We start from the raw sequence: 21,018 nt of genomic DNA, 5'->3' as shown, positions 1-21,018 counted from the left end.
TTTCTGCAGGTCCTGTGACTTTCCCTGGGCCTGAGCAGGTAAAGCTGAAGAAACCAGCACCCAGGTGAGAGCTCAAAGGGAAATTGTGGCCATGAGAAGGAAGAACCTGGAAAAGAATCGTTGTCACCTCTGTGGAATCACCAAGAGCAGGCATGGCTTGAGAGTGGGCACTTCAACCTTGAAGCTGTACCAAACCACTCAGTCTGTGCTAATTTGTAATTAGGAGTGGGTGATTTCTTGTATTGACATCTCTTTTAAACCAAGCTGAAAAACTCATCCTGTTAGAGTCTGTCTGTCAGCATTTCCAATTCTCTCTATGGTCACTGCTACCTAAGAAGCTTCAGACTGTGCTGATCCAGGCCTCACCTTTCATGTAATTTTCAAGTATTTCCGCTGCTATGAAAGGGCTGAGATCTGCTTTTTGATGCTGCAAGACATGGCCCAAAATATTCTCCCTGTGTCTTTTCCTCCTAAGAACATAAAAACCTCTCCCCACCTACCCCAGTTTGTGCCCCACTTTTAAGAAATGCACAAAGCTTCAGAAACTGGTTACAGCTCCCACAGGTGGCAAGGCCAACCAGCTGCAATGCAATGCAGGCTCAAAAAAAGGAGGAAAAATTTTAATTGTCACAAACCCAGTCCACAGGCAGCCTGGCTCCCTGCACACATCACATGAGTGCCCCTGCAGACCATTTTGACAAGGGAAGGATCCTCTCTCTGACATTTTGTTTTCCATCCCCCCTGGCAGCCATGCATGCATGCAGCACCTCCCCTGTCTGACCCACTGCCGGGACATTAAATGGTTTTTCCATCTTCAAAAGGGATGGCAAAAGAGAGATAAAACATTCACTTAATAGATTTCTGCCAGGTAACCCAACCCATCAGCCAGCCTGGCCTCCCTAGCAAAGGACCACAAAGGTCCAGATACATTTTCCCACTCTGCCCTTTCAGAGTGGCTTTTTCCAACTTCAACACCTTGTTTTACTTTTCAGGCTATTTCTTCCTGACCCCATCAAGCAGTGCCCTGAAAGACACAAAAAAAGATCAGTTTAGAGATGACAGTTTTAATTCAAACCATAATCTCTGTTTTTATAAATGCCTCCTCTCCAAGTTTCTTAGTTGTTTGCATACTAAATAGCCTGTCTTGTTTTCACTTTGCCACCTCTTTGTATTATATTATTTTTACAGCTGACAAGCACAGCTAGGCTGTGAGAATGCTGCAGTGTCACAAGCAGATTGAATTTGCTGATTGCTGGAGTTCTTTGTGCTGCTCACACAAAATTCCTTCTTTCCCCTATAATACATCTGTTGTTTGTATATTCGATAAAGTTAATATCTGTGAAATCAGTCATTTCCCGCAGCTCTAAATTATACTGCAACAGACAGAAGATTGACTTCATTGTATTGACAAGAGAGAACTCTCAACACTTATTATTTGTGGGGACTTGGAGAGATTACAAAAGCACACCGAATGGCTTTATCTGGGGAGTGTATTTCTGTAAAAGCTGATAAGGTGATGTATGCACATTAATGTAGAATAGTCTTAAACAAACTTCTACCTTTCTAATGTTTTTGGGATGAAGAGCTAAAGAAACAGCATAAATCAATACATCATCCCCTTCCTTTCTTCATGCCAGTATCCTCTTTAACACCAATCTCATGTGCAATATTTATGTCTACATAAATAATTCAGGAACCAATTAATCCAATTCTTTTATAATTACCTCTTATAATGGCATACAGTCCAAATCCCAGCAGCTTAATTGCTACTTAGTGGAGATATTTATGACACCAACACTAGTAAAGAATATAGGCACTCTCACTTATGTCAATTAGGGACAGGGCTAAAGCTACTAAACTCCTGATTTGGATTTCAAACATCTCTGGAATCCTGGAATTTGAAGGCACACAGGTTTTCACTTCAGAGCAAGAGGCTCCAGCTCCCCTGTTTCACACGTGTGAGGGTTCAGGAGTCAGCCCTCACCTACTGCAAGGTGACAGCCCCAAAGTGCTGCCCTGTCTCCAGCTCTCCCAGCAGGGCTGTGCTGGGTTTGTGCCTTTCCTGCCTGATCTGAGCACACCTGTCCAGGCTGGCTTCACCCCCTGTGGGTGCATGGGCACAGATCACCCTGGGCTCAGTCTGTGCTGGGTTTGTGCCTTTCCTGCCTGATCTCACCACACCTGGCCAGGCTGGCTTCACCCCCCTGGGTGCATGGGCACAGATCACCCTGGGCTCAGTCTGTGCTGGGTTTGTGCCTTTCCTGCCTGATCTGAGCACACCTGGCCAGGCTGGCTTCACACCCCTGGGTGCATGGGCACAGATCACCCTGGGCTCAGTCCGTGAGCCTGAGTGTGAGAGCATCTCACATGGGAATACTGGGATGCACAATGGATCCTGCCCTGAGGAACCACCCTCAGCACCAAGCTGGACACTTGACTGAAGGACACCACTCAACCAAGGGAGAGCAGAAATGTGGAGATCTGAGAATGTCAGAAGTGAAAATTTCCTGTCTTGATTTGGAAATTAAGCTCTTCCCAATTAAACTTACCAGGCCTGGGAGGATGAACGATTTCCCCATTATCCCTTCAGAGGAACATGTGAGAGACAAACCTTGAAAAAGGAATGAGTGTTTAGTGGCCTACCTCATCTGGTATTTTACTAAAGTGAGGAGGATATTTCCTGAGCACAGTGTGACACGCACTGCCGGCTGTAAAAGCATCTTGTGAGGTTGTCTCGCACATCCCTTAAAATAATCCTCCTTGGAATTCCTGTCAGGGATGTTTTAAGCAACCTGGTACAGGATCAGCCAAGAAAGGCACTGATTTTGGGGTAGACAGAGGCAGTGTGGTGTTTTTGAGAAAGGCTTTATCTGCATTTGGCTGCATCAGCCTGGTTTGCCTCAGCCCCAGAAACCCTGAAGTTAAGGCAGCACAACAGCCAGAGGATTGAGGCACTTTGGATGCAAGGGACTGCATTTAGCTCAACCTGAATGCATTTTTGATTGATTTAAGGGAAAATAAACACTTCTTAAATGAAAAATGAACACCCACGGGTTGGCTGGCACGGGTTTAAGTACACTCACAGAAAATCACTCCTTCTCCCAGTGCAATTTTCCCTTTGTTACTAAGTTCTAAAATGTTAATGGCTTTCAACTTGCAAAAACACAATGCTCTGAAACTTTGTCCTGTTACTTGTAAAGTGCATTGCATCGAGAACTACTTGGTAATTAGAGGGAATGTGCATTTAAAAACCTAAGAATACAGCTTCTAACTGAGTCACTTAGTTTTTATGATTGCTTTTACCTTTACAAGCAGCTGAAGGCATCCTCTGAAGTCTTAAACTTGTCCTAATCAAATGTTTCAGTCAATGTATTTTCATGAGACCTGGCAAATTTATTCCATTATGCTGCTATTAATGGTGGATATTTATGCATTGGGATGCAAAGAAGCAACTCCTACAACTAACATTTCACTAAGGAAAGTTTTGTAATTACACCAAGGGATTGGGAATTGGGATTCTTGGGTTTCTGCTGAGCTGTGGGACAGACACAAAGTGCTACTCCATCATCCACTGAAGGCACAGTGATGTTTGTAAGGAATGATTGTGAACATATTTGATAAAAGGGTGACTTCCTTTGGCATTTAATCCCTTCACCTGCACACTCACTGCAGGGCATGTTACTGCTGCTGAGGTTCTTAGACATCCTCAGAGCAGTTTTATTGGTGTTTATGGGTGGTTAATGAGTTAATCCCTTTCTTTCTGACCCAGGTCACAAAGCTGAAAAGCTGAATTTGAAGCAGCAACACTGGATAAGGGGTAGAACAGAGAAGCTTATGAGGAAATCAAGGAGAAATTGACTTGTTACTAAAGGTGTTTTCAAATAAGTCCTTTTCATTTGAGGAGAGGATTAATTTTTTTTTCTGGACTATCCAACTTTTCAGAAAGAAAATGAAACCACTACTGCTCCAAGACCCAAAGACTGAAAGCTTCTCAGTTTCTAATACAATATCAGAGATTTGTTTGTTCAATAAAAAAGAAGAACATCTGACCTCCACGCTGCTAGATCCTCACTCCCAGCACGTGGTGAGCAGGCAGGGCAGCAGGATCCCCTGGAGAACAGCAGGCAGCAGAGGGACAGAGGGACAGAGGGACACAGCTCCAGGTGCTGCACAGATCCCAAGGGAAGCTTAGAGGGAGCATCCAGGTTCCTCTCCCACACCTGCAGAGAGCCAGGAAACTCCAGCCAGGGATTGTTCTGATCTCAGCCTCTGGTTTTTCCTCTATTTCTAATAAACCTGCCCCAAGGACAAGGATATGAACGATTCCCTGGAGAGTCCAGGGCCTTTTTGCCTTGCCTGTTCCTCTTGTGAGATCCCCATCAGCAGTGGCGCCACGCCAGGATGGTGCTGGGCCACTGCTGATCTCCAGGGCCTTCTCCTGCCCTGGGGACCAAACACTCAGGAAAATTCAAGATTTGGGAACAAAACTGAGCCATGTCAAGGCCTCTAATGAAAAAAAAGGCAGAATCCCATGCTAGAACAGCCTCTATCCTAGGACAGCTCTCTAGTGGTGCCTCTCTGATCTGCCACATGGGCAACCCAACCTTTGGCTTTTACTTGTGTAGCCTAGAATTCAAGGATCTGTTGGGTTGAAATTTCCCATGGAAACAGCTCTATCTGGCTGAAACCTTCAACAAAAGGCTTTGCAGTGAAATATATTTTATTCAAAGGAGTGTCTTGAGTTTCGTAAGTGCCCTGACTTTGGTGGAAGAAGTCTCCTGTCTGAGCTGATGGTGATTTATCTGCTCTATTAAGCCCAGTGACAAAGCCCTGGTGCCTTCAATGGGACCAGAAATTAGACTGTCTGTGAAAAGGCAGGAATGGAGGTTTCACCTCAGTTGCTCTGATTTAAATGCAGAGAAGCTCTTGTGGCTCCTTTTGTGTTATCTCAGCTCTAAAGGAACAGAAAGGGGAGCAGAGCTGTGCCATAATTGCCTAGGCTGAAACCAGCAAGTAGTTCAAGCAAAAATATTTTATCATGGAATTCCCAAGTATATTTGGGAAACTACTGATTAATTTCTCAAAAGTTACTTAATTTCTTTTCATTTAATTTTAACAAAACCAACAAATAATAATAATAAAAAACCAACCCATCATTGACCACTCCCCCCCAACCCCCAAAAAACACAAAACAAAATCCTTTGCCTCTTCTCACATTAAGAATATATTTACCTGAATCTATGCATATTTTTTTCCTCACAATTCTCTCAAGGTACAATTTGCCCAACAATAAATACCTGTGTTTTATCCCCTGTATTTAACAAATAAAATTCTATGGTAATTTCACAATCAACAATGCCTCGTGTTAGGAATTCCATTATTAAATCTGATTGAATATGATTAAATATGGCTCATGCTTTCCAAAAGGGGTTGCATGATGGATTTAAATGAACTCATTAGTGGCTAATGCAGCAAAGCACTTTCTAAATGCTAATGTTTGGCTGCCTTTGGCTCGTTAATTAATTTGAAGATTGTGTAATTATGGGATCTTTCGATTAGCATACAGCTCTTCTTTTTATTCCCCAACGACAGTTGTTTGTGTGTAACTATTGGAAATTCAATTATATTTATAATAAAAATAGGACATCAAACTGTCCAAGCAAGCGCACTCTGCAGGGGACAGCATCTTTTCCTTTAAAGCCTCCTTTATTACTGTTATTTTCAAAAGGAACATGGGCTCAGCAGCTTTCTCTCAGCACAGAGAAGGGAGAGCACAGTACACAGCCCTGCCAGGCAATTACACAGACCTGAAGAGCTGTGCAGGATGTGTGAGGGCTGGATATGGCTTGGGAAGAAGCAGGAGCAGAGACTGGCTTGTTTCCTCTCTCTCTTCCCTCCCCCTCTTTCCTTTTTTCAAATTTATTTATGTTGTACTTTGCTTTTAAAGGCCAACATCCCCGAAATGAGGCCCAAGGGGCCCAGCCAGAGGAGAGGAGCTGGTCTGTGTGTGCCAGGGCAGGCACAGCCCTGGGCTCCTGCTGGATGAGCAGAGCCACAGATTGATTCCAAGGATTCTGCACCAGCTGGCAAAGAGACACCTGTTAAACTCTGCTGGTGTTTTGGGCAGTGAATGCACTGGCAGCTCCACTGTAAATAACACCACAAATGGACATAAAGCAGAAATAGCCTCTCAGGCAGATATTAGGCACAGGGATGGGGCTGTAAATGTAACAGAAACAGAAGTGAGCCAAGTGTTGCAGTCAAGGCCCGTGTCTGTAACAGAGACAGGGTTAAAAGAGCTGTGGATTCATGAGTCCTACAGGGATAACCCATGTCCAGGACTCCTGGAGCTGTAAGGCACCAGAAAGTGGCAGAAGAAAAAAAGAGATGAACCTCCTGGAGACATTTTTTAATGACAACAACTAAAAAATGAAATCAACTCCCTCAAGCATTTCTCCCATGCTTTTTGAAGGCACATCTGATTTCTCCAAGTCCCATGGTTGTCTTCCCAGCACACACTGAATTCACATCAGTCCTTATCATAACAGGAAACTTGTTTGTCATCAACAGATTTTGTTTCCACTGAGTACAGGGTTCTCTGCTGTAGCTATCCAGGGCCACCCACAGCTGGATGGAGGGGCATCACAAGTGTAGAAGCCAGGAAAACAAACCTTGGCATTCATTAGTATGCACAGCACTGCCTGAAAGGAGCCTTTCTCTGCCAGCAGCTGCAGGAGCAGCAAGGCATTAACATATGGAATAATTAAGCCAAATAAGTAACTACTGCATTTTCTAGTGAAACAGAAAAACCTCATTTTCTCAGACAGCTTGCATCTCAAAAACATCCAATGTGCATCACTTAGATAAATCACCTGAGCACTGTGGTTTTTAAATTGCTATTAAGCATGGATGCTCATCCTGTGCACTTCTATATGGATATATATTATTAAAAAATGAGAAACTAAGCATAATTTAGTAGGTAACATCAAAATCTCAACACCCTCACCACATCTTCCTTCAAGGGAAAAAGGCAAGGAATGACTTTGAAGCAAGACCTGTTGGCTGGGCTGAGCCACTGCTGTTTCCAAAACCAGAGCCCCTGATCCATTCAGCTGCCAGGGAGCCCTGGGATGGGGGCTAGTGATGACCTGCACGGAAATGTCACCTCCTGAGGCACCTGGGAAAGGGAATCCCTGACTCAGCAGCTGAGTGAAACCAGCAGAAGATGCAGGAACAGAAACAGGCCAGGGAGGAATAGAGCTGGTGAAGGGTGCAGGGAGAGGCAGCGAACAGGAAAATCAACAGAGCAGGGAGCGAGGAGGAAGGCACCAGGTGTCGCAGACATCTTTTATGGAAAATCCTTTCCTTAGGATTTTTCCTCCTGAGAAGCTGAGAGGCCTCAGGAACAAAAGGTAAACAATGGTTATCTGCTGCTGTGGAATGCAACAGGGGCATCTGTGATTGGCCCATGTTGGATGTTTGTAATTAATGGCCAATCACAGACAGCAGGCTCGGACACAGAGCCGAGACACAAACCTTTGTTATCATTCTTTGCTATTCTATTCTTAGCTAGCCTTCTGAGGAAATCCTTTCTTCTATTCTTTTAGTATAGTTTTAATGTAATATATATCATAAAATAATAAATCAAGCCTTCTGAAACATGGAGTCAGATCCTCCTCTCTTCCCTCAGCCTGAGATCCCTGAGAACACCATCACAACCAGGCTCCCAGGCAGCTCCTGACACCTGCAAATCTCTTGGGCTGATAAAAAATAAATGAAACAAAACCTAAAACATGCACTTCAACCATGGCATTGGCACCAGGAAAAGGTGCAGCACAGTTTAACAGGACAGCACCAAAAATGACAGAAAAGCAGTGGATTTTCATGCAACCCCTGTCTGAGGTTACACCAAATGTAATCAATGTTTAAAGCCAAAGTCACAGAGATGGGAGTTGGGGTTTTTGTACTAAGTTTCCCAGAGATTTGGCCGCTGAATTTAAGGTCAGCCACCCTAGAAGTATCTGTAAATCCAAGAGGGAAAAATCCTTCCACCTTCCTGGGGTATGACATTTATGGGTGAGAAAGGCAAAACAGAGCATTGCTGAAATCCCCCTCCCTGCTGCTGTCAGAGGCTGCTCTGCTGTTAATGCCATTAAATCCTGCACTGATGGCCACAGACTGTGCCTCAGGGAAGAGCCAGCACTCCTGCAGGATAAATGATGCAAGGAAACAACAGGAAGGCCTGGAAGTGCACAGCAGCCAGCTCCAACACCCAGCTGTGCCTGTGGAAGTTCCCCTGTTGTTCTGCAAAGCTGACAGCCTGGTACTCTCCCTGAAATCCTCACCTTCCCCTGCATCCCCCACACAGACACCTGCACATGCTGTAATTCTTTGTGGAAGAGCACTCATCCACCCTTCAGCTAGAAGGATCATGGTCCCAATGCACCAGCTCTTTTATCTGCCTTGTAATCTCCTTTTTTCCACCCTTGAGGCGTGCTCCATCTTCCCTTCTGCAGACAGGGAGGGCCTGCACACCATCATTTACCCAGGGATGAGGAATCTGACAGTCTAATCCTAACTTCTTAACAGCTGTGTTTATTTACTTAAGTAGTAAATTGTTTCCTCTAAAGCACAGAGGGGCTGGTTTGAACAGACACACATCTCTGCAGTTGGGGGAGGTTTGGTACTTGCACATGCTTTCTCTTGAAACCACACATTTTTCCATCACTTTAGGATCTGAATTAGAGGCAATCTTGGGATCTGAGCTTTGTTTTAATGACTCCTCTGGCTGCTGCTTTGTACGGAGGGGAAGGCAGGCTGGAAGTGAAGCAAATTGGCTTGCAGGAAATGGGAAATAATCACAATCACACCACTTCAGCTCTGAATCTGCCTGACTACACTTGCTCCCATTGCAAAGCAGTTCTGCGTTGCCCATTTGCAGCTCAGTTCAGATCACAGGAGCAGTGGCAGCAGCACATTGCCCACACTCACCCACACGGGATAGCTCTGCACAAGCAGCATCACTGCAGGTCAGAAGAGCTGCCAGGATACTTTAATGAGTCACTCACCCACACCCTGACACTTCAAATCCAGCCTATTAGTCCAGATCAAGCTGCATTTTGTGTTTCTGGAAACAGCCCTCAGTACATGGTGGGTCCTGCTGGGGCAGCAGCACTCCTGGGCTCTGCTGGGTGCTCCTGCTCACAACAGACTGGGACTGCTCAGGAACCTGCACAAAGCACTTACAGCTCTGCCCCAACCATGGGAGAAGGAAACAAACCCAAAATCTCACAGCTTACCGTGAACCAAGCACTGCTGCAGCCACCCCAGCTGGAACTGCAAGTGTTGGAAAAGAGAGGAGAGGCAGAAATGGGAAAACAGCACATCCTTCCTGCTCAGCAGCAGGGAATTTCTTAATGTTAATGAACATGTGCCATGATATGTGAGCCCGTGCTAATAAAATCTCCTCTTCTGGCTTCCACTTCTCCTGGGGATGTGGAAGCAGCTGGAAATACAGCACACACCAACCCTCTCTATCACCACTGGGACTGCTGCATCCTTGAAACCCCTCTCTCAAACAGGGCTGTAAAAGGAGGTGCATTTTCTCCACACTCCCCATGGCAGCAGCAGTCTCAGCTGAGCAATGGCCTCTACTTAGTCTGCAGGTGCCTGGGGTTTTTCAGTTCTAAGACACAGCGTGTGTTTAAAGCTGTTTATTCACAATAGATTTGGTTGTTGTTGAATCCTTATGACTATGGTCTACTTAGGACAAGTCCTTCTTAAGACAGTGGTCAGAAACCAGAAATATGTGGGTCTCCATGAGACAGAAGCAGCCCTGTCTGAAATACATTTTTATCATATTAAAAAGCATTTACTGCTGAAAGCATGTTTAATATATAGCAGTTAACATTTTTTCTCTCTTCTTTGTAACTATTACCAACGTCTTAATGTATCACTGGAGCATTTCCTGAATTCACTTTTCTGTTTTGTTTCAGGCCCTGCTTCCCAGGGGCCCTTCTCCACTCTCACGGTTTCTGGAACATTTCTGTCACAGTGCTGGTTTGGCAGCAGGCTCCCAGGTGGAAGCCATGGGCAGATACAGCCTCAGCCTGGTCCTCTGTCCTATTCTGGGGGAAATTTTGAGTTTAATTCCTAGCTTTGACACAGACCTGCTGGGCAGCCTTGGACAAAAATCTGTCACTAGCCAAAAACCACGAAAGGGGAACACAAAGGTTGCAGAAGGGAAAAAAAGGTGTTTATGTAAAACTTCCAGAAACCAGGAGGCTCATTGCTGGGACATTAGCCAAGCAAAAATTATAAATTGCTATAAAATACTGAGCTACTTCTCAACAGTTAATATAGCAGAATTGCAAAACCAGAAATCATATTTTGTTTTCTGTTTCTCCCTTCCTTGTTTCAGAGATCGTATTTCTTATAAACAAAATTCTTATTTCAGTATTCATTAGATTGTCTGTCAAGGCGAGCAGCTGGTGTTGATAAATTGATTAAGACACTCTGAGGATGGTTCAGCTTAAAGAAGAAAAGACACAACAGATTTCAAAGACACAGAAGGCTGCTGTGGACAATAAATAGCTTTCTTGCCCCCTCACATTCAGGGTGGACAAAATGCTACATTTTTGATTGCACAGAAGATTCAGGTTAGAGAGGAAAGTGTTTTACCATTAAGGTTATGCAGTATTTTCAACAGGAAAGCCTTGGAGAGCAGCCTGGCAGGACCAGGCATGAGCAATTCCCCCTGCCCTTCCTCACCTACAGCCCCAGACATTTCTCCCCACCTTCCTCATCCCTTGGTGACTCCTGTTATTTTCAAACAGAAACTCCAAAAGCAAAAGTATTCCCCTTTATTCTGCTCATTTACAAGTCCTCACAGAGAAAGTGGAATAAAATGGCAGAAAAGCTGGACAGAACTCCTGGAATTCCTATATCCATGTAAAAAGTGATCCAGCTGCAAATGCAAAGAAAGCCACAATGCGCTGATTTCAAACTAACAGAGCACTATGGGCACAGAGTTCTCATCCTGATTGTTTCTTATTGTCCAGTTCAGAGGCACCATTTACCTGCAACTAGAAAAGCCTTTGATGGAAACACTGAGTCAATTTATCCACCCAGCCAAGCAAACAGCAATAAGCCAGGAGATAAATAAATAAATGGGTCAACAAGTATTTTGCTCTTGAATGCCCAAGGTTAGAAATCATATACCTAAAGCCCCAAATTGGAGATCAATCACTGTCCAGACAGCAGCACCAAACTACATCTCTATACAGCTGACATTTCCAAGAATTATTGGAGAATTTCCTGCTTGAACAACACACAGGGCAAAGTTATAATTTGTTCCTTATGAAAACGATATTGAATGATTTTCCCATAGAATTAGCTGCAGGAACTGGATAGAAATAAATAGGATAAAATAATAGAATATTTAATTCAGCACACACAGCAAGTTTTACCAATCTGAGCATGAGATGGTAAACAACAGAACTGCAACTACACAAACTCCTACCTCTGTATCTTGGGAATTGGCTCCTGGCTTCAAATTACTCACTGCTAGAAAGCAGTTTGTTCCCATCCACCTAATCAGCACCTGGCTTTTCTGCAGTGTTCAAGCAAGCTGAAGACAGATGGACTGCAGTCACAGAAAGGGAAAGAACTGCAAAACCTCCAAGTAACTATTTAAGAAGTAAACTAAGTGCAATTCTTCACTATTGTCCTGTGGTGGGAATTTGCTACTTTAAAAACGAATAATTTTTGAGAAATTAAGGGATATATGTTAAAATTACTGTGGCTCCCAAGTAATATGAATACATGATTACTGTGTCATAAAAAAAGGACTTTTTCCATATTTATAAAGCAGAGAGCCCCAGTGCAGCCCAAGTGCAACAGCCAGCAGACACTGTGCCCCAAGTGGCTGCAGGAACTGCAAATGATGCTCAGCACAACTCCCTGAGCAAGAAAGAGGCTGTGGGGACCCAGGGCAGCTTTGGGGACCCCCCAGCCATTCCATGTGACACAAGCCCCAGATGTGCCCCTCTGCCTGGCATTTATTAAGGCAGGCCCCAAACCTTCAGATATTCTTGTCAGCAGAAAGCATTTGAAACAAGGAAAAGGGCACAAATTAAACTAAACGGAGCCTGCAGATGTCACGGTTTCCATCAAGGCTGAGACAACACACAAGGAGCAAAAGGTGCCTTAGGCTTGTGGCATGAGCACTTCAGCACAGGAAACTTGATCTTTAATGGATGGATTTTTGATATGTTAGAATAAAAGTCCTTCATCCACCAAGATCTCTTTTCAGCAGCGCTGCCCTAGGTCTGCTTGCACTGAAATAATTGGGAATTTCCCAACAGCATCACTGTGAGCTGGGCCCTTTGATTCTCTAATTGGGAAGGCAGAACACTCAGTCTGAGCTCTCACCAGTCCAGTGAAGTCTTGAAAATGTTCAAGAACATGCAACTCAGGGAGCTCAAAATACAGCATTCTCAAGGTTAAAATCAGGGCACTCAGCATCTAGAACAAGTCTGAAAAACTCTGTAGAAAAAAAGAAAATAGTCTGCTGAAAGTACTCAGCCTCTATCAAGATGTCTTGACATTTTTTTAAGCCAAAATCTTGACTTAGTAACTGAAGAATTAATCTGGAAGCAGAACCTCTTCATATGACATCTCTTAAGAAAAACCTGTCTTTATTAATCCTTGAACCAAGCCTTTATGGCACCAATTTTCAGTTAGTCAGATAACCAGAAAGCCTCTGCACTGCAGAACTCCTGGGTCAGCTTTCCTTAAGGACAAAATACAAACTGGGGCATCATCATTCTCTACAGAATCATCAATAAATCCCTCCCAAATTATTATTCCATTACAGCTGCCCTGTGCTGACATCAGCAAACCAAAGATATTGCTCTGACTTCCATTAAATCATTTCCCTGTGAGGTAGGGAACATGGATTTTATGAATACCTGAGACTGCAAGCTCCTACAGAGTTGTAAGAATCAGGCTGTAACTAAAGACCAAAGGGAAGATTTGGGAAGGGAAGGGAAGCAGTGAAATAAGGCACCTACCTGGAATGCTGTCTCCTCTTCACAGGATGGATCTGGCCATCACTACCATGTGAGAGCAACATGTACACAACAAACACTGCTCTGTGGTTCCTGCATTTGCACTAATGAAATATCAGCTCACACTCTGTCTCAGAACCATGAAACTGCTTCAACATTGCTGCCTCAAAATCCAGGTGATGCAGAAATCCTGCAATGTGCTCAGATTCCAGGTGAAGGGAAGGCAAGACTGGTTTTACACTTGTAAAACAGATTCCCTCCTCTGTTTTCAATTCATTACAGGCACTTTTCAACAGCAAGTTTCAAAATATTAGATAGCATTACTGAGAAAGCTACTACTTTTGTATATAGAGCAAATCAGCAATCTACAAGAAAAAGCAGCAATTTCACCATAAATTGGTGATACATTGAAAAGAAACATTGACACATTGAAAAGAAACTGCCCAGGTTCCCTCACTTGGATAATGACACGATCCACAATTCCAAAGGAATTAAATCATTATATGCATGATGGATGTGTGCTATTTCGCACGTGAATCTGAATGGTTTCACACGTTTATCTGCAATACAGTAACACAAACGAGGATGCTCTGCACAGCCAAAGTGAGTCACTCTGCACCACCAGATCTCCCCAATGTGAGATTCCATCACCAGGGAGGAGCTGCTCCCACGCCTCCAGAATCTTCCACACAGCTGCAAGGACCCCTGGAATCGGCTTCTGTTCCCCAGGTGTGGGGGTGAGGGGAAGATGGAGCATGTAAAGCACAAAATAATTCAGTTCCCCTAAATGGAACAGCAGGACAGGGTGGAGATCCTGCAGCCACACACTGCATTAGCTCCTGCTGCTGTTTGCACCTTGTCTTATGTGAAAATGTGCCAAGCCAAATAGGAAAAATAGTGTTTCAGTCTGTCACTTCCCCAGCCTAATGATCTGCAAATCTTCCATCCCAAGCACCTAAAATTATTGGTATATAACATTCAGCCAAGGTAATATCAAAATATATTTTATTCTGGACCTCTTTCAGATCTGATTCAAATTACAGTTGTCAAAGCAATACAATGCAAAGGGAAACTGCAACAGAAAATGTGCCTAGAAGGGATATAAGGGCCTTGGGGACAAATCATTGTGATGTAGAACCAAAATACATCATAAAGTGTAATTAACATGGTCCAGGACAGTATAGAACATCTATATCAGTCTTCTTTAGACAATAATCATGAAAACTGAACAATAAAAGTCCTTTAAACAAGTACAAAAAACTGTCATGGGCTGGTTTACACTTTTACAACAGTTGTAGTTTAACTGGATAACTGAAGAAATGATGAAGACATTTTAATCCAGTGCTATAGGTAGGCTCACAGAATTAGACCCAAAGGATTTGTAACTCCAAATGAAACCATTACAACTACAATGTCAATGTCAGGAGAGAGAGAAAATTACTTCTGTATTCTAGAATTACTGTTCTGCACACTGCAGTCTGTTGAGGACAAGATTGCAAAGTACACTGGACTAGCAACAACATGCAGACTGTTTTCTTGTATTTACCCACAAATGTCAAAAAACATTATGAAGTAAAAATGAATGATTATTTAAAAATAAAAAAAAAACAAAAACAAAACAAAAACATGCCTCAAGTTATTGTCAAGCTTCAAACTCAAAGGCAGAGAAAGCGAATCATGTACTCAAAACTACTGATCTGAAGCACTATTAACACTAAATCTGCAATCCACTCGAAATGGCAGATTCTCCTGGTTGGTCTGCCTCCCACCAGACTGACAGTGAAGACAGTCACACTTTCACAGCTCGTGGTATTTCAGAGCTTTCTCTAGAGGGAGAAGTGAGACTGCTCCATGTCTCCCTCCCTACGGAAAATGTCAGGGATCTCGATGGAGATTGACTGCTGTCTCCCGAAGCCGCATTTGCTGCTAACATGCCACAATGTTGCTTCTGCTTTCTTCAGGCGTCTGGAGAGGGTGGGATGCTCCCACCGGGGAATGGCTCTACAGGGCTTTGGGAAGGGAGGAGCTATCCTGCTCATCAGCCAAAAAAGGGAACTGAGCTAAATCCAGCAGGCCCTGCTCTGGCAAAACCCCACGGGCACTGGGGACCCTCGGCCGGAGGGGATGAGGCTGATTTTATCCACATTTTATCCACACCGGGGCTCGGCACAGCCAGCGCTCGCCTGGCGAGGGTGAACTGAGAGAATGGGATTCCTGGGGGAGCAAAGATTGGAAAAATCAGATCCCAAGGCTGCCCTCTTCTCTGAACAGCCTTGTATTTACAGGCTGAACCCCGCAGTTTGCAATGAAGCTCCTGTAATGAATTAAAGGCGTCAGCTGCTGAGGCGGCTCTGCTGGCACACCGGCACGGCCGCCCTGTGCCGCCCACTGCTCTCCCTAAACACAAAGGACATTCCCCATCAGACGCCCCAGCATGAGGTAAGCAGTGTAAGGAAAAAGGAGTGCTTTCTAAAATGAAAATCAATTAAAATTGGTAGAAATCTTTGGCCTTTCTCTCAAGATGCATTAAAGTGTCACGAAATCAAGAAACATGCTTCGAAATGCCATGTCGTTCTGACTCTGGTAACTACTACCTCCCCTCCACCCAACCCAGAAAAAGAGGCACTTTTAGTGTTTCATATAAGATTTCCAATCATCTAGTAGACATGCTAAATAACCCTGCACAATGGTAGTCCCAGAATAAACTCAGTTTATCAACATTACAAAGAGTCTAAAAAAGCTTTTATGAAGACCTAGATATTCTCTTAACTACACTAAAAAGTCCACTGGTTGGGAATCTTTACATCAATTTAAAAATGCAGAAAAAGGTGAAGTAAAAATAGAAAAAGACGAACTCTACAGAAACCTGGATCTGGTCATGCAAAAATGACAAACGGGATTCTGAGATGGATGCACAGAAAGACAGCAAACTCAAGAGCAGTTCATTTCTTACCCCATTGTTAATTCTGAGCCCAGCTTTTCCCCTTCCTTTTATCCTCTGTTTGGATATTTGCCTGTTATCATGTTAAATTGATAAAAATAGGAACGACTCCATCTGTAAGACTGTGTAGCGTGTACGTGCATGCTCAAAGTCAGGGCCTTGCTGCCATTTGGCTTCCCCTTTGAAAGGAGCGATCTGGACAGTCTACCCCACCCTGGAACACGAGGCCTTTCTGCTATAAAAACCAGCGATTAACGTCAGGGTTCTGTGGTGTTTTTGTCTGGTTTTTTGGTTGGCGGGGCGGCAGAACGCGGCGCGCGGCGGCTCCGGGCGAGCGGGAGCAGGAGCAGCACTGTGGCATGACAGCTGGACAGCTACGGCCAGAGCTGGGCCTGGGAACACGGCCTGGGGACCCTGCCTGGCCTGGGGACCCTGCCTGGCCTGGGGACCCTGCCTGGCCTGGGGACCCTGCCTGGCCTGGGGACACGGCCTGGCCTGAGGACACGGCCTGGGGACCCTGCCTGGCCTGGGGACACGGCCTGGCCTGGGGACACGGCCTGGCCTGGGGACACGGCCTGGGGACCCTGCCTGGCCTGGGGACACGGCCTGGCCTGGGGACACGGCCTGGCCTGGGGACACGGCCTGGGGACCCTGCCTGGCCTGGGGACACGGCCTGGCCTGGGGACACGGCCTGGCCCCGTGGCAGCGGGACACCTCGGCTCGGGGACGCTGGCCTGGCCCCACACTCCAGCCCATGGAGCCAACGTTGCTGACAGCCCTGCCTGGACATGCTGCAGCTCTGGTGTTCTCTGTTTCTGAGTGTGGGATGCTATGCTGAAGCAACTAGAATTGCAACCAAAAAAACAGCTGATGATTGAGAAAGAGGAAAATGGCAACACCCTAAAACATGGCTGTGTGATTTTGCAGCTATGTCACAGAATTCCACCACAATTCGGTTTAGATTGGCTGAAAGAATCATCCAATAGCTTTTATGAAAATGAATAAACTGTCCATATTAAAATACAAAAGTACTATCAAGAATCACTTCTGACTTTCAGATTTAAATTCAGTGCAATTGACAAATGCATTGCTAAACGAAAAATGCAGCTTAAACATACTCAAAACATTTGTGTCTATTCCTGGGAGCACAGTTTAAAATTATTGCACAGAATTTATTTTTATTTTTATTTTTTTTCATTAAATGACAGAGGTCAGCCACAGTCATGGACCTCCAGCAATAAAAGCAATATTTCAAGTGCCAGACACTCAATATATTAGGTTTCCTACATATTGTAACTCACAGGGTAATTGCTCTAAACATTTGCAATATGTTCCAAAACCCTAAAAATAGCTGGCACAGAACCACCACAGATAACTGTCTTTATGGATATGACTTGGTGTTGGTTTTAAATGCTGTGTATGATAGCAGTATAATCCTGGGCTGTATATAAACCATGTATTATTGTTGACTTGTCTTAACCACTGGCAAATTGCTACCCTACCTTAGCCAAACTCAGACTTGCTTCAAGTCATGTTTATTTCATGGAAATAGCAGAAATCGATGCCTAAAGAACAATGGTTAAATGTCAAAGCTGCATTATCTCAATTAAATGAATTTATACTTAACTTGGACAGGGGAAAAAGAACCCCAAATGAATAAAAAAATAGGTTAGAGACTAACAATCATAAGTCACAAAATTAATTGTGATTGAAATAGTGTTATAAAACCGATAACTTTGCAAAGCTCTGTAATATAAACCATTCCTTAAGTAAAATGTCTGTGACATAAATTTGACAACCTCTCTTTTTATAAATTTACACTCTTGGAATCTTATGCAAGACATGATGCAACCTTTTCGACTACACATACGCATAAACACAACCTCATGCTATCATTTACAAATAAAATCACTATTAGTATACTTTTAATCACATGAGCAGAAAAAGGTTTGCCATATACATCTGTCATTGTAAGAAAAATACTTGATATTGTAAACAGAGTAAAAGACACTATATAGTAGTGATTATTAAAAAAATAGCAGCTTACATCTACCCTATATTTGGAAAAAAATGTAGTCACAAGATACAATAAACTGCAGGACTGGAGCAGCAGGGGAATTAGTGCAAGTATTCATCTTTTAAATAAGCTGAATCACTGCTATTAAAATAAACTTGAAGCAAGTCCTCTGTTTAAGATCTTTTTTCTTTTAAATCTAAGGTAGTAAACATTTTGCCTCTTAATGGCAGTGTTATCAAATATATGCCAAAGATTTTATTTTAATAAAGAAAAATTACATGAAATACTTTTAATACTGGAGTTTGGTTACAATTATACATCTAAGCTCCTACAAATAATGATGGGCAACTCTCAAAGAAGCTGTGGCATGAACCCTTGTCCAGAAAGATCTTAACCTCTTAAACAAAATCCCCCAGCTATACTTTGCTCCTTTTCACAATAGTGCACAATTTAACCATATTTTAGCTATGGTCTTAAAACAACAGAAGATGCATTTTTCCTCTTTATTTTTTTTCTCCTTTTTTTTTTGCATCCCTGTTTGTTTTCTTTTTCCTGTGTTCTTGTGCCCTTCTATTCTTACTTTTGGCAGAATTATGTCCCAAATAAGAAATTACTGCATTTCAGCCATGTCACCAGAAAATCAAACATAGCATTATACCCATTTCCATCCTGCTTTGTAGATGAGAAGGACGTGGAATATCACGCTGCAAAGAAGGATTTCTTCCTTTCTTCTCTCTCCCTAACCCCTTTTCCACCCTCCCTCTGTTCACAAAATTGTGCTCTGGGAGCCACAAAATGTAACAAACATTATCAGGTTCAAACTACCTCTTCAAAGAATGCATCAAAACATGTTTCAAAGAAACGCCTTTTTCTTTTTTTTCCAAGGTGAAAAAATATAAACAAGGAACTAAATCACTCCCTTACTTCATGCATCCGTAAACTTAACCAAAACAAAACAGAAAACCCAATGTTTAAAAGCACAGGAAAAAAAACTACTGCTGCAGATTTCTGTAAGTCCATTTTCTCTGTACACACAAACTGCTCAACTACTGAGAAGGAAAACAAAAACACCCCACAAATCCACGTGAGAATGGATCTCATGGGGGAAGGGGTAATGAAGGCTGCCATTAGTATCTTCTGATTTTGGTATGTATATGGGTCTGCTCTTGTATATGGTATATTTCTCTCTCTCTCGCTCTCTTCTGTTTTTCATATCCAAAAACCTTTAAATGTTATTTTGGGGCACAGCAGATTCCAGCACTTGGTGAACAGGATTCACAAGCTGTGACAAAACTCTGTCATCCTCTTCAGGGTGTAAATTTTTTTTTTTTTTTCCTTTCTCCTCTTTTTTTTTTTTTTCTCCTTTTTTTTTTTTTTTTTTTTTTTATATATATACAGTATATGTATATATTTCTTTTACATTTGGCTGTAGTGGACTGGCCATGGTTCGATTGGGACTATAGCAGTACATGGGTCAGGGACAGTCATTTTGGCTATGTACACATTCATAGTCGGTCCATGGCTTCCAACTAAGAGCGCTATTTCCGGAGGTCTAGTACACAAACCTGCAAAGAGAGAGACACACATGCAGCAGCTGCACAGCACCACGGGCTCCCACAGCTCTGGGGGGAGCATCACAGCAAAACCTGACACGTGGGTCTGGCAGCTTCACCTTGGATCCATTAACAATGATTAAATAATATCAAAGTGAACAGGTGAGCCATTAATGAACTAAGGCACGGCTGCCTTCAGAATTACAATCAGAGCAGCAACAACATTTTATGCAAGCTGTTTGTCTGTTATTTAATACTGTGGGGCTGAGAACTGACTCTAATTTCATTTTATATTTTTACAAGTACTAAAATAGATCAGAAAAACAGTTAACGGTGAACAAATTCCAGTTTTAGTCTTCCCAAAATCTCCACTAAGTAGTGCTTAGATTTTTATATCTGACAGATCCAGTGCTGCTAGGTCTGTCAGATATAGAAATCTATTAGTAAAAAATAACCACACACAAGATAACACCAGGTGCAAGCACATTTAAAACAGAGTGGAGGAGAAGGGCTTTTGCTAGGGAACAATATAGAACAAATTAAGCCCAACATTTTTTAAAATATCAGAAACTAAATGAAAACAAATCTATTCCAAGTACAATCAGCCTCTTGGGCCAAATTAATTGGAGGACTGGAAAGGTTACACAGCATTTATAAAAAAGGGTCATCTGGGGGAGTGATAATCAATTTCTGCTCACGATATGCCTTGAGCTTTTATCTTTTTATGATATTGTCTATACTTACAAGACTAAAATTATATAAAGAGCAATCAAAATTAATTCTCTAGAATTCAGGCTTCTTAAAATCCAGAACTTCCTATTTTTTGATTTGAACTCTAACAAAACAGCATTACTTACCAGCAAGGAGCATTCAGGAGGGAATTGCTTTGGCACCTGTGCTAAGATGCCACCTGAGACTCTGCACTACTGAGCTGCCAGGATGGCTTTTTGCTGATGCTTGTTAAAGGAAGCTACAGCACTTCTAAACACAATTCCCTTATCGGCCTTACTTTACTTTAATTTTGCTTTTCCTTAGGCTCTCCTCTTTCTTTGCCAACCATGGTGAGACAGAGGCAAGCAAAAGCCCCGGGACTGTGCTCCTTATGGAGACCCTGCACATTCCCACCCCACTGCAGCTCTCTGCAGGGCAGTGTCAGAGCAGCCAGGAGGGGATGCTCCAACACCCTGCAGTGAAATGACAGTGGGAGCATCAATGATTAGTTAAACATGATTTTATTCCCTGCTTTTCCTAAGCAAAGTAAGCAGACTGATATTTATATATAGCTGCTGACATTTTTAGGAACTTTTTAATTACAAGCATTTGGAAATCTGCACTTTGTTTTGCTGTTGAATGTAATGCAGAAGGTATTTTATTCCTGTCATGCATTATAATAATATCACCTACACTAAGCATCTTCCCTTGAAAAGGGCAGAGAAG

At 43.1% G+C, this 21,018-nt stretch overlaps 1 protein-coding gene across 5 annotated transcripts in view; it reads right to left on the bottom strand.

Moving 5' to 3' along the window:
- Positions 1 to 14,058: 14,058 nt before the first annotated feature.
- The window catches only part of TBL1XR1 (TBL1X/Y related 1), a 108,625-nt gene continuing 101,665 nt past the window's right edge, over positions 14,059 to 21,018 (bottom strand). For all 5 annotated transcript variants that reach the window (XM_063167286.1, XM_063167287.1, XM_063167291.1 and 2 more), the window contains one exon: positions 14,059 to 19,593. In XM_063167286.1, coding sequence (XP_063023356.1) covers positions 19,567 to 19,593 — 27 coding nt within the window. In that variant the 3' untranslated portion in view covers positions 14,059 to 19,566. The remainder of the gene's footprint in view (positions 19,594 to 21,018) is intronic.

Source organism: Melospiza melodia, chromosome 12 (genome assembly GCF_035770615.1).
Source record: "Melospiza melodia melodia isolate bMelMel2 chromosome 12, bMelMel2.pri, whole genome shotgun sequence".
Classification (NCBI taxonomy): domain Eukaryota; kingdom Metazoa; phylum Chordata; class Aves; order Passeriformes; family Passerellidae; genus Melospiza; species Melospiza melodia.
Note: the sequence above shows the minus strand (reverse complement) of the source record. Positions and strands in the feature narration are given on the sequence as shown.